The sequence below is a fragment of the Cupressus sempervirens genome, chromosome 10 (genome assembly GCF_028749045.1).
Source record: "Cupressus sempervirens isolate cs-2001-9-10 chromosome 10, ASM2874904v1, whole genome shotgun sequence".
Lineage (NCBI taxonomy): Eukaryota > Viridiplantae > Streptophyta > Pinopsida > Cupressales > Cupressaceae > Cupressus > Cupressus sempervirens.
In genome coordinates, this window is record NC_143127.1 from 264,876,515 (window position 1) to 264,896,008 (window position 19,494).

Here is a 19,494-nt window from a genome sequence, read left to right on the forward strand (position 1 = left end):
CATCACATGCAATGGAAAATCAAGATGTAATTGCATGTAATAGTATTACGTGCAAAAATCTAGCATGCAATCAAGTTGCAATCACATTAGGTATGCAACTTTAAATAAGTAAAATTAGTTAGTTATAAGTTTGTTAGAGAATAAGTCAAGATGGTTGAGAATTTCCCCCTTTTCCTCCACCTTTCACTCTCCTATTTTCCTATATAAAGGAGGGAGCTAATTGTAAATAATCATCATTTGGCAACGCAAGACAATTTTGCCAGTTTTTATGTGCACTCTAAGACTTTGTGCTTGGATGCAAATCTAAATTGTTATAAATAAAAGAGACAACTTGCTTTCAAACTCTGTGTTGATTCAAGGTGTTATGTGACGACATTTTCCGGATATTGATTGTGAATTTTGAAGCTTTGATCAAGAGGGATTTGAATTTAATTGTGCAGACTTTAAGCTATGTATTGCATTTAGAGCCAATTCAATCTTTTGAGAACTTTGTGTTGCAGGACGACAAATTCTAAGAGCTAATAGTAGTTGTAATCACTTAAATTTGAAGACTTTGGGCTTCAATTGTAAGTGTTTTTACTCAGTTTGAGGGTATCCAATAAGAGACTTTGTGTCTTACTGGTTATTCTGCTTGAATCTTCATTCGATACAAGTGCAGGAAACTTTGGGTTCATATTTTTGTTTCACAAAATATAAAAAGTAAACAGCTTCCCTTGTTGTTGATCTTACGTCAATTCTAGGGTCACTAGTATTATCGTAGCAATAAGGCACTTTTTGTTAAGTTGGAAAGTTATAGTTGTATACAAATCATTGCTGATAAAAGAGGAATTGATCGAAAGAACCATCATTTTTGTATTTTCAGTTAAGTTCCTATTAAAGGCACCTACACTAAGAAGGGAACCTCCCCTATTATTGAGAAGAGAGAAATATCATGAAATGTTGCCTAAAGTCACAATTTTGTAAGTCATAGTCAGTGACGTACAAAAGTTTTAGCCAACAGAAAGCATTCTATGTTCTCCATTTTTCCACCTCCTTGTAGACTTCATGTGGTTGTTCTTTCTTCGTATCACTCTTTTTTTCTTGATATCTATTTGCAAAATAAGACCAATGTCATGATTTGCTGATTAGGTACATCATACAGGGAAACGATAGAAGTCATGGATCTTTCTTCCAAGCTAGAACTTTGCAAATCTAAAGCTATGCATGTTGGACAATCAAACCTTGAAGGAAAATGGAAGACAACAACTTTTTAAGAGAGAGAGAAGATGAAATACAGGGTTTTTTTGGAGCACTGCAAGTGAATGAAATGCAAGTACTATTACAATAATAGATAAGACGTCTATTATTAGTTAATGGTTATCTTGTAAATATCTTTAGCTTTAGTTTGCTTTCGTTTTTTGCTTTCTCTGGAATAGAATGTTTCTATTCTTTACAATCGTTTCCTAAGGAAACATCGTCTCTTCCTTTTGTATAAATTGACCTTTCGGTCTCTGTTATTAATAAGCAAGTATTTACCAATTACCTCGTAATATGGTATCAGAGCTAAATACTTAAATTTTTTCGGAAAAATTTATAATTTCTTCTTGAAATTATTTGTTTAAATTTTTCCAAAATTATTTCAGCTAATTTCTCCAAAACCCACCTTGGGTTTTTCTGCTTGGAGAAATTCTCGAATTACGGGTCTGCAAATCGCGTGGAAATCGTGGCCATTTTTTGGAGACTCGCGTTTTTGGGGTGACAATCTGCATGTTTCTGTATCAAATCTTCATGCTCTTAGCCGTCTTAGTCTGTCATTGTGCTCTAGGAAGCAGATTCGACCATTTTTCATCAAGAAATCTGAAGTTTTTTCAAGTTTTTTTCAGCTAGGGCCATTTTTTTTCGAAACCCTAATTTTTGAGGTCGAAAAAAAAATTTGTTTGCAGATTCTTGGTGGGTTTTTCGAGAGCTCAACTGGGTTGTCCTTTTTTCTGGGTGCCTCGATTTTTGTGCCTCGATTTTCGAGCCAGCGGATTCAAAAAATGAAAGCAGATTCCTTCTGGGTTTTTCGAGCTCTCTTCTGGGTCATTCTCTGATTCTTCTGGGTCTTCCGTATTTTTGCCTCGAAGAACGTGCCTTCACAGATTTTCACAGTTTTTTCATTGAAAAATGTGCTATTGCATCTCTGACAAATATTCTGCTCGAGCATAATTCCAAATTCAATGGTCACAATTATGGAACCTGGAAGCAACGCATCATTGCAATCTTCGAATATCGAAACACTGATCAACTTGTTCTAGGTGTTACGCAGCGTCCGACTTCTCCGGGTCCTGATCAAGATACATGGGATCTGAATAATCGAGAGGCAGTAATGCTTCTCAAACTATCCGTAGCTGATGACCAGCTTTCTCAGATTCCATCCGGCAAGACAGCGGCCGAAATCTGGACACATTTAAAAGGTCTTCATGAGACTTCCGACAAGAGCAGAGCCTTCTTTCTGAAAAACACTCTGTTTTCTATTGTCATGGATGAGCGCACCTCGCTCCAGGCACACCTGAATCGGATTCAGGAAATCCGTGATCAGTTACTTGCCATCGGTCGCAAGATGCAGGAAGAGGATATTGTGGTAATCACTCTTCGGAGTTTACCAAATTCCTATGAGCATTTTATCGAGACTCTCAACATCACATCTACTGGTGTTGATCTAAAGTTCACTGATCTCTGCACCCTGCTACTTCAGCAAGATCGGTGGAAACAACAGTTCGGTAGCAGCTCCAGTTCCACCTCCACTGAGCAAGCCTTTGCTGCGAAATCCTTTCAGAAGGATAAGGGCAAGTTTCAGCAACCATCTCAACAGAAGTCTTCTGCTCCAGCATCCGATGGTACCAAAAAGAAGAACATTCAATGCAACTATTGCCACAAGTATGGTCACATGAATGTTGCATGTCGGAAACGCTTAGCTGCCCACTCTAAGCAATCAGGTTCGCAACCCAAAGCGAACAGTGCAGAGCACACTGAGTAGGCGGAATCTGCCTTTTACGCCTTCATGGCTAAAAGACCCGCAGATCATGTGCAGTCATCTGCCTGGTACATTGATTCAGGTGCCTCTCGACATTTCGCTCACCGCAGAGACTGGTTTATTGACTACCAGCCTTATTCAGATTCTATTATCTTTGGTGGTGGAGAAGAGTACACAGTTGTTGGTAAAGGCAACATTCAAATTCAGTCTGTTGGGAGGAAGCTCATATTCCTTGATGTGTACTACGTTCCAGGGATGGAACTAAATCTACTCTCGGTCAGTCAGTTGTTGCGACATTCTCCACACTTGGCAGTCACCTTCAGTTCACATCAGTGCACCATCACTGATCGGGCGACTAAGTCTACTATTGCAGTTGGTCTTGAGGATCATGGTCTTTTCAGACTTACTGATTCTAGTGATTCTCAAGACTTAGCTATGGCTGCTCGGCGATCTTCCATCAGCACACTTTGGCATCAACGATATGGGCACTTAAATGTGCATTATCTCTCACAACTTGCTCGGGATGAGCTTGTTCTTGGTTTGCCAGAGATTCAAACCCAACACCTTGGAATTTGTGATGCATGTCAAGCTAGGAAGCAACATCGCACACCTTTCCCCAGTGGCGATTCTTGGCGAGCTTCTCAAGTACTTCAGCTTGTTCATGCTGATATCTGCGGCCCTATGGCCACTCCTTCTGTTCTTGGGTACAGGTATTTTCTGTTGTTTGTAGATGATTTCAGTAGAAAAATGTGGGTGTATTTCCTTAAAAAGAAATCCGATGCATTTATTGTATTTCAGAAGTTTAAACCCTTAGTTGAAAAAGAGTCTGAGAAATCTATTATTACTCTTAGATCAGACAATGGGGGGGAATTTTGTTCTAATGTTTTCTCCAGCTTCTTGGATACACATGGCATCCAACGCCAGTTCACCACACCCCACACGCCACAACAGAATAGTGTAGTTGAACATCGGAACAGGACAATCACCGAGATGGCTCGATCCATGCTCGAACACAGACATGTTCCGAAGCGTTTTTGGGCAGAAGCAGTTAACACTACAGTTTATCTGTTGAACCGGTCACCCACAGTGGCGATCAAAGGTAAAACTCCGGAAGAGGCTTGGTCAGGTCGCAAGCCCAGAATCAGTCACCTGAAGGTTTTTGGCTCTCTTGCTTTTGTTTGGATCCCTGATGCTTCACGCACCAAGTTGGATGCCAAGAGTCAGAAACTGATGCTTGCTGGATATAGCAGTCTTCACAAAGCCTACCGCCTTATTGATGTTGAGACATCTCGTCTCATATACAGCCGCGATGTAATCTTTGATGAGGAGCGAGGACCATTCATGCCTGTTTCTCCTGTTCCTGATCCAGCAGACCAGCCTATGCAGGTTCATGATTTGGGAGTTCGGCTTCCATTAGGTCCACCTGATGGGAGGGCTCTAGTAGCTCCTACAGCTCCAGTCCTGCCAGTGATACCTGTACAGCCACCTCCGGCTTCTCCTGCAGGATCACCTCGTTTTGAAGATGCTTCACCTGAGTTTGATCCAGATTCTTCTGATCAAGATCCTGCTGATCAAGCATCTCCTAGTACTATTGTTGGTCATTCTCCTCTCCGACCTAAGTGGTGGGCTAAGACACTTGCTGATCTTCATGATGATGAGCTCATTGATGGGAGAACTACTCGGAAAAAGAACAAAACTATAGATTCTGTTAACTTTGCTCTTATGGCCAACATTCACAGTGTGTTTGAACTTCAAACATATTCCGAGGCTAAAGGAATTCCAAAGTGGGAACAGGCCATGCAATCTGAACACCAGAGCCTACTAAAGAACAACACTTGGGTCCTTTCTGATCTTCCCCCAAGGAAGAAACCCATTAGCTGCAAATGGGTCTACAAAATCAAATACAAATCAGATGATACTTTGGATAAGTACAAAGCTCGTTTAGTGGCAAAGGGCTTTTCCCAGCGTCAGGGCATTGATTATGAGGAGACCTTTGCTCCTACTGCAAAGATGAGCACCATCAGATTAGTCCTAGCCATGGCAGCACAGTTTGGCTGGAAGGTCCATCAGATGGACATAAAGAGTGTTTTCCTGAATGGTGATCTCCATGAAGAGGTCTACATGACACAGCCTCCTGGTTTCAAGGTTGCTGGTAAAGACCATCAGGTTCTCAGATTGGTAAAAGCTCTCTATGGTTTGAAGCAGGCCCCTCGGGCATGGTACATCAAAATTGATACGTACCTCAGTGATCAAGGCTTCAAGAGGAGTTCTTCAGACTCAAATCTGTACATCAAGACTACTGACAGTGACATCATCCTTCTAGTTATCTATGTGGATGATCTGATCATCACTGGCAGTTCGGCATCTTTGATTCAGGGAATCAAACAACACTTATGCCAGTCTTTTGATATGACTGACCTTGGGCTCATGCATTATTGCTTAGGTGTTGAAGTTTGGCAACAGTCTTCTGGTATATTCATCTCTTAGTCCAAATATGCCAGAGCCTTGTTAGACAAATTCCGAATGCAAGATTGCAAACCTGCATCTACACCTATGGAGAAAGGTCTCAAGTTATCAGCCAAGTCTGATTCTCCTTCCGTTGATGATACTACGTATAGGCAACTAGTAGGCAGCCTCATCTACCTATCTACTACTAGGCCTGATATCAGCTTCGCAGTCAGCTATATTTCACGGTTTATGACAGCTCCTAAGGCTGATCATTGGATGGCAGCAAAGCGTGTGCTTCATTATGTGAAGGGCACTTCTGATTATGGACTTCTGTATTCTCGGAGTTCTAATCCTAAACTCAGTGGGTTCACAAATTCAGATTGGGCAGGCTCTGTTGATGATAAAAAGTCAACATCTAGATATGTGTTCAGTTTGGGATCCGGTGCAGTCACATGGACCAGCAAGAAGCAGCAGGCAGTTTCTCTCTCTTCTACAGAGGCTGAATACAGAGGGATTGTTAAGGTAGGATGTGAAGCTGTCTGGCTTCGTCGGATGCTTGGGGATATGCAAATGTCACCAGCAGGACCGACTACTCTGTTTGTTGATAACGAAGGCGTTATCAAGTTAGCACGGAATCTAGTCTTCCATGAACGAACCAAGCATGTGGATGTTCATTGTCATTACATACGACAGCTGGTTGAAGACGGGACTATAGATCTGCAGTATGTTCCTACCACAGATCAAACTGCAGACATTCTCACCAAGCCTCTTGGTCCTGATAAGTTTGTCAAATTCAGAGGACAGCTTGGTGTGTTAGATAGATTAACCATTAAGGGAGGGTATTACAATAATAGATAAGACGTCTATTATTAGTTAATGGTTATCTTGTAAATATCTTTAGCTTTAGTTTGCTTTTGTTTTTTGCTTTCTCTGGAATAGAATGTTTCTATTCTTTACGATCGTTTCCTAAGGAAACATCGTCTCTTCCTTTTGTATAAATTGACCTTTCGGTCTCTGTTATTAATAACTAAGTATTTACCAATTACCTCGTAATAAGTACTTGGTATGAAAATGTGATGCAAGTGTGTATGTATACTAGTAGAGGTACTTCTTACTCGTTAGTGGAGTTTTAAACCCAATTACAAGTCATTTTGGAAAGGTTTGCTGCTTTCAAACGGGTTTTAAAAGCCTACTTACAAGTTAGAAAGAGACTTCATCTAGTGCTTGGTAGACACTTGTTGTGAGGTTTCAAAATCCACTTGCAGGTAAGGGAAACCGTTACCTCTATTTGGCAAAATAAACTTACAGAGTTTTTAATTCCGTTTACAAAAGCGGAAAATATGCAATGTTGAAGTTCTTTCTTGAAGGGAAGATTTTTGCATTGCAACTTGCATCATTTGGGGAAAAACTCATATTGTTAACTTGCATTGTTTTTGGGGAAGAACATGCATTGCTTGTGAGAACAATACTACACGAATCTCCTTTGCAAAAGCAAAATGTGAAGAAAAAGATAGTTGAACTTTGAAGAAAAAGCCTCAAGTCTCTGTTGATTCAAATTCAGAGAACGACCTCCAAATCTTGATTAAATAAGCAACGACATTTGACCAAATCCCCTCAACAATCAATGCAATTATGAGTCTTTGATGATCTTTTGACAAATGGCCATGAATGAGAAACAAATTGCTTGAGAATAGAAACCACAAAGACTCATTCAAACATCCAATCGTGTTTTTAGCATATGATTACAAGACAACTTTAAATCAAGGTTAAAATCGACATCGAAGGAGTAATACGTGGTCTGTATGCACCACTAAAAGTTGCTAAAACTCTGAGTTTTCCCTAGCACAGGCTTTTGGAATGGCATTGCAAGACAGAATAATCTTATTCCCTTTGAAAAATGCTTCACATATGCTAGATGGGCTTTTGGAACCATGATGCAAGTTGGAAATGCATTGCTACAGTAGTTACGGGCTTTTGGAATGACGCTAAAGGCCCAAACAGCAATCTCAAGTGCTGGGAGTGATTTTGCCTTTAAATCATTACTTACGTCCACTATAAAAAATGTCATTTTGAAAAAAACGTGGCTTGCAATGATCAATACAAGCTTTGTGAAAGAGACTATCACCAAAAAACAAAAATGATTTTACCCTGAAACAGGCTTTGTAAGCAACATCTCAGCAAAAATGCTGTTTAGAAATGACAAAACACATGTTTTTGGATTCAAAACTGCCCTTTCTCATTAATGTCACACTTTTCTTCTCTATTTGAAACTAAGGAATGAGTTTGATTCACACAAAGTCATCAACAAATGCCCTAGATGGGCCTTTAGAATACCATTGCAAGAGCGGGAAATACTCTTAATCTTTGTAATGCCTTACGAAAATGTCATCTTAAGAAAAAGGTAGGATTTGAATCCATCTTAGCAAGCATTTTAATTTTTAAGAGAGCATGCAATCGGGTTTTAAAACCCAACTTGCATTATAATATTTAAAACAATTGATTTCCCTTTTTAAAATGTTATTTCAAATGCAACGGTGGACTTTTATCTTCCCATTACAAGTGAATGCTTTTCAAAGCAAGTTGTAATGAGTCATGAGTCACAAAATGCCCATATTTCATGAGTTAAGAAGGCTTGGTGAACTTTTAATTCCACATCACAAGTTTTTAAACAAAGAACAAGAACCTATAGCCAAGTTTAAAAACACCATCTCTAGGTAGCTTAATTCATTATTATCTTTTAGAATATAGCTGTGAATCAGGCCTACAATAGCTCGAAACAAGCAAAATTCAAAAAGCAATAAAACTAGGACAAAAACAAAACCAAAATCAATCAAAACAACCAAGAAAATCAATCAAGGACTTGAAAGTTACCAAAAATCAAGTACCAAACCCATCTTAGTTAGAAAGTTTGAAAATGGCATTCATATAATGTAAGACTTATGACAATTCAAGGGGTAACTGATTGCCTTTGTTAAACATCATTGGGAACATCTAACTTAGAGAACTCGACTACAAATTGATGAGAAATTGCGTAGGGTCGTCCAATTTTGCAAATATAAAATTTAGGACATCAGGGAGCAAAATATAAGGCATTCAAGGAGCTAAAGTCTAGACTATTAAGTACACCCATCCTAACATACCCCAACTAGGACAAGGAATTCCATGTGCATGTGGATGCCTCAGACTATGCCATTGACACCATGCTGGCACAAGCAAGTTTAGAGGGTTAGATCATCCCATATTCTTTGCAAGTCGCATTCTCTTGAGGATCGAATGGAACTATAGTACAACGGAGAGTGAAGCGCTTGGTATGGCATTTCCGTTCCAAAATTCCATCACTACCTACTCACCAAATCATTCACATTTCACATGGATCCTCAAACCTTGATGTATTGGGTAAACAAACCAATCATACAAGGGTGAGTAGGTGGTTACTTTGACTCCAAGAGTTTGGCTTCAATATTGTGGTACAACCTGGGAAGAGTTGTGTCATCATAGACCAGCTCTCAAGGTGTAATATCCCCTATATAATAAGTATTTAATCAATAAATCAACTAACTAATTAATTGTAGATATTGATCAAACATAAATCATATTATAAATTGAGTAATAAATCAATAAGATTAATGACTAGTATTAATCTAAATATAAGGTGAATTTATGATGTAATATTGATAATATTAAATAACAATAACTAATATTAAGTGATAATAATCAACCATTAACATTAATCTAAAACAATGTTGATTTAAATCTTAATCCCTAAGACCAATCCATAATATCCACCAAGCATTTGTACATCAACATTAATTTGTCATACTCGACGAGCATGAGTGGTGTAGAGCCCAATAGGCAGGTAATAGATGAGTATCACAAGCAGTCTACAGAACATTGACAGCTAATATCACCATGGTCTCCAATCCAAACAAATGATCATTCACAACAATGGTATTTGCCCCTTCCATGTAGATACTTGTTCAAACAAACTGGCCAAAGGATAATTACGAAGGCTGAATCACGTCTTTGTTAGACAACAACTAATTATATTGCTTTGTTTAACAAATTAAATTCTCATCATGCCTTTTCTAAATGCTAGTAAGATCAGAAATGATCGCACCATACAAAGGACACAACCTTCACATAAAAAAGGATATAAAGCATCAGTGATGAAGAAAGGGAAAGACAACACAATGAAGAAGAAATAAATTGTAGCTCTCAAGCCTTACCATAGAGTATCTATGCAACACCCATACAACAAAGACAAAGCTAGGAAAACAAACATATTATTAATAAAGCATCGACATATCTGTTAAACCAATATGTTCAATATGTCTTCCTAACTATGTATTTTAATAATAATTTTAATAAGCACTAGTAACAAGCAATTATTATGGAGACTAAATAGTCAATTATATATACATGCTCAAGACTTGTTACTATTAAGTGTGAGAAGAGAGAACAAAGAAGTATTCAGGGAGAGGCTAGTGTAAATCCAGCCAATCTATTATTTCCATGATAGTTAGGGATCAGCCTCCCCGATCGCCTTGCGGGCAAGTCCCAAGAAAGGCTTAAGGGCTTTGGATCTATAAACTTTGAGGGAAAATTGTTGAGTATACTACCTAAGCAACCTATTTACATTCACATTCTCCTCAACTGGAATAGTATCCTTTCATGATCATGTGAAATAGGTAATTATTTATAAATGTTGTATTAACTATTAATGAAGATGGTCGTTAACCAATGACTATTATTAGGTGATTAGCAGTTGTTTGATTTAAAATAACGATTAATATGTTTTTTATGAATTATTATGGAATTATTATTATGGCAGAAGTGTTTTTATGGGTGATTGTAGGAGAAGTGAAGAGAGAGGAAGCATTGCTAAATGGGATCATCGGAATGGGATGTCCGCTTAAGTTCAATCATCGGAAACGGCAGGTATAACCTTAAACTTCTTTGGAAATGATGCAACAACTTGATCACAGGATACATTTTTGGGACCGCATGAGCTATTAAGAAAAATAATCTAAGAAAAACATAAAATAGTTTAAATTAAAATATAATACATACCTCAAGAGATTTTTAATTGATCTTCATCACATTATTATAATAAATACTTATGTACACATAAATATAAAAAATGAAATGGCACCAATAAATTATAATAACGTAATTTAATAATGTCACCCCATTGATATACTTACATGAACGTATATAAGAATATATTATAATAATAAATGAAAATTATAATCTTTCCAACTTCTCTTTTCAACTTTTTATTTTTTTTTATCTATTCTTCCCTCTCTTTTCATAGTCGATTTATTACTTGGAAATTTGAAACGATTATAATCTTTTTGTAACCAGCGGAAGCCAAGAAGGCACGGCCTTCCTTTTAAATTAAGCCGTGTATGAAGTCCGGCATTATTATTATTTATGCTCGATTGCCTTGCGAGAAAGGATTTCCGCATATCACAGCTTTCTTCTTTCTACACTTCTTATTCCATATTACCATCTCCAGCACCCGTATTAATACAACCCGTAAGCCAAAGTCTCATTCCTTTTTCCAACCTAAGCATCCATATCAACAATATTCCTACTACATGTACTCGTCTTTTTGGAAGCTTCCGCATTGGTACGGTTGCCACATCAAAAGGAGCGCAGAATCCCAATTCAGATAGCAAGGATTTAGACATATCCAGTATATACATCAGGTCATGTTCTGGCAAATCAATATTATTATTTTTTTATGCTCTCCAATACAGCCAGTTAGGCATTTAGGATTTCTTCTTTTCAAACATATTTTTCAAGATACAATATAAGCCTTGCTACTTATTCAACGTCCTTTGTTATCTGTCGTTCCCTTAAATCTCATAGTAAATTAGATATCACCCTTAAGTAAGTTTTCTTTTCAAGTACAATAAAATCTACAAAACTATCCAATGAATAATGTTGATCTCAAGAACAAGTTTTATGTTGTCACAAATTAAGATCAAGATACTAAAAGCAGAATGCTCATGACATTTTTCGGAACACCTAGGATTCACTAGCAACGCAGCCATGGAATGGTGAAGAGGTGAAATAAATCTGCAAGAAAACAAGGAGAAATCAAACATGATTAACTTAAAAGAAATATACTTAACAGCTCATGCTTATCCCTATAATGGAACCTGTTGTCAAGTCGAGCGGTGGTGATCGGGTCATTGAACCCATTGGAAATCCTTGGCCAAGGTAGTTTATAGGCATATGTGCCATCTACTGATCACTTGATGTCCGTAGTGTCAATTATGTAGGCATAACTGAGTGGACACTCAAAACACCAGGATGCTCGGGTGGCTAGACTGAAGAACATCCCAAGCCCGATTCCGAAGTAGGAAGGGTCATTCTAATATAATAAAATGTGTGGGGATAAGTATGGTTCGAGGTTGGGAGGTTAAGCCTATGTTAATGCTTCTCTTCTCACCAATGTCGAGGCTTGCACAACTAGATAAAAGATCCTCCAATGATGCTTGTATGTTCCTTTCTTTCTTGTTAAGCATTTACTTTACTTGTTAATCATTGATCATGAATACAGTTATGATAGTTAGTCGTTAATCTATTTATTTCAGCTGAACATAACTATAGTTAGGAATAGTTAATTGTTATTTCAAATTGAATATGATTATGTTTACTTTCAGTTGATCATGATTACAATGATGATAGTTAGTCGTTAGTTAATCTATTTATTTCAGCTGACCATGAAATTACAGTTATGAATAGTTAATAGTCGATCTTGAATATGGTTACAGTTATTTTCTGTTAATTGTTAAAAGTAGTCATTGTCATGTGAAAAGGATTCAGTTATCTATATAAATTTTGGGAGGTTTTAGTATAAAACGTCTTTGATTTAGATATGAAAATCCGTTTGTTACAAATAGTAACAGGGTTAGCATGGAATTCAATGTCCTATATTTAGCATAGTCTAATTCAAGTATGTTAGACATAGGTCCATTTATGCTCAAACTGGTTTGAACTTATCAAGTGACATTACAATTGTTATCAGAGCTTCCATCATGCCATCCTTTTAATGCACTAGAGCCAAAGGGCACAAAGGACCTTAGAAAGGGAAAAAGGGAAATAAACAACAAATAGTACAATGGGTGAACCATTAAGCAATGGACTAAGAACATTCATAGAAATAACAACCAAAAAACTAATGGAGCAAAATGAAAGAGCCATGGAACTCATGAGAGAATTAAAAAATGTGAATAATTCAACAAGTGACCTTAGGAATCCTAGTGACGACTTCAGTACAAATCATTTAGAAAGTAATAGCGGAACAAACACACCCCAGGTTAAGAAACCCTCTTTCCTACCTGGACAAAATATTCCAAGGGAGAAGAGGGAAACAATCACCTTCCTAGCAGCATGGAAGAATCGACAGAGGCTTACTCAAAATTAAACCTTGAATTAAGGAGACGTGTATTATTTAGAGATTATTGTGAAACAAAAAGATTAGGAACTCCTAGAATAGAAAGGGGAAAACCTAATAAGCACTTGAAATACAAAGCATGCAAGGTCACTCTACCAAATTTTGACAGATCTTGCAAAATCATAGCACGTGGATAATTAAAGAAATGAAACACGTTCTTGAACCTCAATACAATGCAGAAGAAGATGCAATCCAATTTGCCATCCTACACTTGGAAGACGCAGCCCAAAATTGGTTGCACCATGGTGTCCATACTCAAGGATACAAAAACATAACCTCCTGGGAAGAATTCACATAAATTGATTAAATGATTTGATTGTAAACATCCTGAAAAGGATTTCAAAGAGTTAACGAAAACAAATAGGGCTAATAGACAAATATATTTGTATGTTTCAAAGAATATCTATAGGAGTCATAGGGTTAGATGAAGAAAAACTAACCTATCTATTCATGGAAAGGCTAAAAGAATCAATAAAGGAATTGGTGGCTGCCTTCAAACCAACTATCTTGGATGATGCAATAGAAACAATGCTGAATGTGGAGACATCGTCCCTAAACAATAGGAGTTCAAATAATCATAGTAAAACCTTCCAAAAAGTAGACCACCACCATAAGGGCAACCCCATCAATGATGAATTAAAGAGGAAAAATTTATCTTTCAAATGTTGAGAGCCATGGGAAAAAGGTCACCAATGTCATAAAAGAGGATTGAATATATGTCATAGATGCAAGGAAAAATGGGAACCTGGCCACAAATGTAAAATCCAAGTCTACCAATTTTAAGCAACTTCTAGGGATGAAGAAGAGGAAAAGCTCATAAAGAAACCTAAGTAGGAGGAGGAGGAGGATGAAGAACAACTGACCACAGCCACTATCACTTATCAAAAGTCCATACATTGTCCATTCCATATAGAAGGTACCCTTAATGGACAAAAGTTATCACCTTAGTGGATAGCGGAGCTTCTCATAACTTAATAAGTGAGTCATTGGTGGTAAAAAGGAAACTAGAGATTAAAGAAATCAACGGGTTCTCAGCAGCAATAGCAACATGGGCTTTGGTTAAGTACACAAAAAAGGTTCCACAATTAGAAATGTTGGTAGGAACACACCCTATTAAAGCAAACTTTTATGTGGTACCATTAGATTCCGATATAATATTGGGCACCCTTGGATATATTTGTTGGGATACTTTTTATTTGATCTACCAAACCTAACAATTTGTTTCCAACACAAAGGGGAGGAAGTGATGTTAAAAGGGTTACCCAATGGGTCTTCAAAGGTAGTCTCTTGCCAAAGATGAAAAAAAAATCAGAAAAGATCAAGGGGAATGGGTAGCACAATGCATGACCCTTGACAAATCTACCCCTTGAAGGAAGGCCATTCACGTCAATATAGAGCCTATCCCAAGAAAGCACAAAAAAATATTCGATGACATCCCCCAAAAACTACCTCCCAAATGAGGATTTGAACACATTATAGAATTAGGATCACAACCAATGATTACCACTCCCTACTAGCATCCACAAAAATTCAAAAAGGAGATAGGAAAAACTATAAAAGAATTATTAGAGATGGATTACAGTCAGCCAAGTTCCAACTTGTTTACGTTCTAAGCATTCTCCTCAACTAGAATAGTAATAAGGTTAACAAGGATTCTCTAATACACACATATCGTTCAATGTCCTATATTTAGCATATTCTAATTCAAATATGTTAGACATAGGTCCATTTATGCTCAAACTAGTTTAAACTTACCAGGGGACATTACACAAGGATCAAATCAAGCGAGTCACTAGTAGGAGTAAATGAGAACTGTGGAGATGCGCACTATTCCAAATTGCAACCTTAGTCCCTAGTATGAAAACATAGGCCAATACCTGTCCACTTCCACATTCCCTCAAGACAAGTGGCCAAGTGAAAGGGAACTAGCCCTAAAATTCATGACCTTCCAACTTATCAATGGCCTATTGTATAAGATGGGGTCAGACCAAATCCTTTGATGATCTCTAATATGAATTAAGATGCAACAAAGGTTATAAATACCAAAGGTGGTATGATATCACCAAGGATGAATTTTGATCCAACATGAATTGATATCACTGCAATGCTACAATCCCATAAGATGATGCCACCAATCTGATGCGAGAATTGTTGATGTTTGTGTAATGTACCCATTTTTAGGAGGATCCTGCACTTCACTTGGTTAGTTCACCATCGCTACTCTCATGAGCTAATAGTGGGATTTGAGGGTCTCAGTTGTGAGGTTATAGGCTTTTCAGCAGCCTATGGTGTGTTTCGACTCCATTTGAGGGACTTACTATTTATAGTAAGTCAAACTGTTAGTTCCGACAAGCTCAGTTGAATTAGAGGAGTTGAGTGATGCTCTCAAATTTTATTTCGAGCTCCTAGTTTAGGCTCCAAGAATCTTGGAGGGGGAATCTATCTATAATAAGTCACCCTGTCAGGTTCATTCATTGTCTTTCATCATCAAGATCACTTTGGTGTTGTTAGATTTCGATTATGATGCTTCTTCAGTTGTTTTCACAAGATGGGTGAATAATTATTATTCATCTAAATACACTGAGATTACTATTTTTGTTGGTGTTGTTTGTTGGTCACCTCAGTATCATGGCTCGTCGGAACCAGGATGAAAAGTTTTAAATTGTGGGAACAAGAAATAGTGGCCTTGAATGTCAGAATATTAAGTTATGGTGGAAAAGGTCATTTTGGAGCCAAAAGCAATTAATAAACTATATTATAATGACACCTTTAATATTTTAACGTTGTGTGGAGGAAGCTTCTTGAGTGAAGTTCATTTGGGAAACTTGTGCCATTTTGAAGATTATAAATATGAGGTCATTTGATGGGAAAGGCATCTAATTATTTGTTTATCTCTTTTCTTTGTTGTCTTTATGAAAATTCTGAGTTTGGTTTTGTGCCCTTGCTGAAGTATAAGGGTTTGGAGTTTCGAGTTGTGCATTGCTCCCACAGTTGAAGCATTGTGGATCAATATCTAAGATATCTAGTCTTCCATTTCTGTATTCCTGTAGCTTGGAAGAAGTCATTTGTGAAGAGTGTGTGGAGGATTGTATTTTCTGATTCAAAATTCATCAATCTGGACAGTGGTTGTTCTGGAGATCAACTTACTTTATAATATGCCATTGCTCCTCTTTCCTTGCAGATTTAGGATGTTCATATTCCCTGCATATTGAAACCATTTTATCCAGTACATAGGCACAATTTTCCTGAGGTTATCTGCAGCATTTGAAGCCTGTACATGCCTGACTGTCAAACGCTAGGGCTGGGCAGCGATCTAAGAGTGTTAAGAGGCCTGCATTTAATTTCCTGAATACCTGTGGTCATATTAGAGGCCTGCAATTACTTGTTTGTGGCCCACTATTGATTGTGTGAAGGCTGCAATCTTCCCATTTAGATCTCTGTTCAATATTGGGTGCCTGTGAACCTGATTTGGAGGCCAGCGTTTGGAATACTGACTGTCATTACTCGTGGGGTTTAAGAAACAGCTGCGTTTTGCTAAATGGTGGTGGGAATTGCTACAAGACTGTTGCCTAAGCTGGGGAGATTTGCCTTGGCACATGAACAGGTTCCAATATTATGTAATTTGTTTCAGCAGCCTGAGTTTGGTCAATATAAATTTGCAAGTAAATTCTAAATTTCACTAGTGGTGTGAGTAAATATATTTTACTTCAGTAATTTGCATTCTGTAGAATTTGCCCATTCATTTCAGTATTTCTTGGCATTACCATTGAATTATTTAATTCACATTTAGCTCTATCAAATTCAAAAAAATCATATATTGAAAGACTGTAAAGAAAGAGTATGATAAACTTTCAAGGAACATTACCAACATTCAGTTTGGAGTTGGCTTACCAAGTGTTTGACAAAATGTCAAACTACTGATTTATAAGGAAATTTATGTTTGTCGGAGTTGCAATCAGCTAGGGTTATTACAGTTTGCCAATCTTTTCAACCAAGAATATTATTGCTGATCTGATAAATCAGCATAGTTCAAATCTACGAGTCCAATTAGGTCTCAAAGAGACTTCACCTAATTTGAGAAATAGTAGAGTATGGAGGGTATCTCATGTATGAAACTGCAAACCCAATTAAATTCCAAAGAGGAATCTCAAAGACATATATAAGCAAGGCTCATCGATGATTTTTATCTACTAGCAAGCTGATTTTAATATGGAAACTCTAACACTGCAAATGAAGTGAGACAGCCAACCCAAATTGGCACCCAAAAGCTATTATTCAAAATTAGGTCCTAACTACGTAAAGGTACAAGTGTGCCCCCTCAAACAGGCCCCTTGCAAGGCTAATTAGCTCAGGGGGACCATATGAGCTAACAAGAAGTTATATTTAGGTCTGAGCTGAGAAGGGGAAATGACAATTCTGGGCATTACCAAAGGAGTAAACTGAACTGTACCAATACATATACCCAAACTAAAGCTGCAATACCCAATTAAAAATTATTATTATTGTATTTTTGTTAATTACTAACATATATATAATATTATATTTGTATTTAATATGTTTACAAATTTGTATATTATAATATTATATTATATATGAATAATATAAACCAAACAAGTATGTTCCTAGATATATTTCAGAAGATTGCAACACCAATACTCTGATAATTTTGTGCTCTCAAACCAGATTTTCCATTCCGGCTTTTAGAATCGTCCCATCATACTCGCCAGCAGTTGCATGCTTCTTATTCATGTCTTGTTATAATAGCAGCTTGCTAAATTTTGCCATGATCGCTATTTTCAAATAAAGAAATAGCTCAAGCAATTAATACAAATTTCCCTATATCAACATTTCCATAGAATTGGCATGGCCATTGTATTTTGAAATTGAGTTATCTCGTGGTGGTTTATTTACAAGTGATGTAATCCACATGGACTGTGAACAAGTGATGCTTTCATAATGAATAAATGGCACAGATACTGACCACCTAGAGTTGACAAACAGTGCTTGTTAAATTTTTGAATGGCACAAGCAGTCTTTGATACATTTTATCCCCTCTTCAGTCCAAAAAACAGCTCGGAACTTACAAGGCAAATGAAATTTCATAAATTGTCTCCTCCAATTATCACCTATAGATGTTCAATTTTTCCAACAATGCTATTAAGCCATATTTATTTTCAATAAAACAAAGAAATGCAATCAATGAACATGTTCAGTATCATTCCCATGTGCTGTTTGGCAACTATCAATTCCTTTGGAATGTTAATGCATGATTTTATTTATTTGAAATGTTTTCAAAGGTGGAAAGGATACAAACCTGTTGGACATTCACTTTTCGTGCCCCTCCCCCCTGTGTCAGTTGAGCAAAGACACGGCTAAGCTGAGGAACAACTTCAGCTGTTTTCACAGGATCCACAAGTTCAGGTGGTACAAATCCCAACCTTACTAGATCATCTGCAACTTTCCCATAGTCAGAGTTGACAAGATGAGATATATATTCTACAAATGTATAACGCTGCTCCTGTGTGACCTGCATCAAAAGAAACTATATTTAATTCAACTCCCAAGGCTTGCATAGAAGATTGAAGATGACAGTGCATTTCTTTATCAAAATACTACCAAGAAAACAATGTCATTGTTAGGTTTTAACACAGTTATTCAAAAAAAGACAAATAAAGAAAAACAAGATCTTTTGATTCATAACACCAACAACCATTTTTATACATTAATAGTAAAATTGTGGGAATTTCATAAACCAGAAGAGTGAACACCAGATTATACCTCTGTCATCAGCCCATAATCCAAGACACAAAGACAACCATCTGTAGTTCTCAACAAATTTCCTGGATGAGGATCAGCATGTAAAAATCCACTCTCTAGAAGCTGTACCAAGTAGCAGTTTAGAGCTGTATTGACAAGAAGCAGTAAGTCCTCTTCGCTGCTCTCAGATAACTTCTCACCTTCAATCCACTGAGTTATTAGTATCTGTTCCATTTAATCAACAGATTGGATACCTCAGACTCACTGAATAGAAGGAGAACAACAATACACATAATGAATTATGCTGAGTTCAGAAATAGTTGCATAGGAAGTGCAAATAGGTCACAAGTACTAAATTACTGGTGAATAATCATACTAATCTATAACACAAGCTCCTACTCCAGAAACAATGTTTTCCAGCAAGCAGACACTGGCGAAGGTTTCCATTTGTGTGTGGTACGTGTTATGGCCAGCTCATGTGTGATCAACTTGTCTATCATTGCCATTGATCCCACAGACATGAGAACTCAAGAGCATTAAACTGTCATAATCTATTGTCCACATTCCTTGCCTTTATGCTGTAGATTTCTCAATTCTATGTTCTGGTAACATTTGCATTGACATTTCTATAGCTAGTGTAGGTGAAAAAAACAGAGATATATCAACAGTAGTCCCCACAACAACAGAGAAGTAGAGCAGGATAATATTACCAGAGTAGATCTGAAATGATAGATGAAGGTAGATATCAAAATATTGAAACAAGAAAGCAAAGTCACTTTCAGGAGGAAACCTACAAATATAATAAATAAAAAGACTAAATCCAAAA

General features: G+C 37.1%; 1 protein-coding gene across 3 annotated transcripts in view; it reads right to left on the minus strand.

Moving 5' to 3' along the window:
• LOC149533650 (uncharacterized) overlaps positions 1-19,494 on the minus strand; it is a 164,579-nt gene that overhangs the window by 80,140 nt on the left and 64,945 nt on the right. For all 3 annotated transcript variants that reach the window (XM_089803946.1, XM_089803945.1, XM_089803944.1), the window contains exons 5-6: positions 18,690-18,893; positions 18,226-18,438 (exon numbers count right to left, since the gene is read on the minus strand). In XM_089803946.1, coding sequence (XP_089660072.1) covers positions 18,226-18,438; positions 18,690-18,893 — 417 coding nt within the window. The remainder of the gene's footprint in view (positions 1-18,225; positions 18,439-18,689; positions 18,894-19,494) is intronic.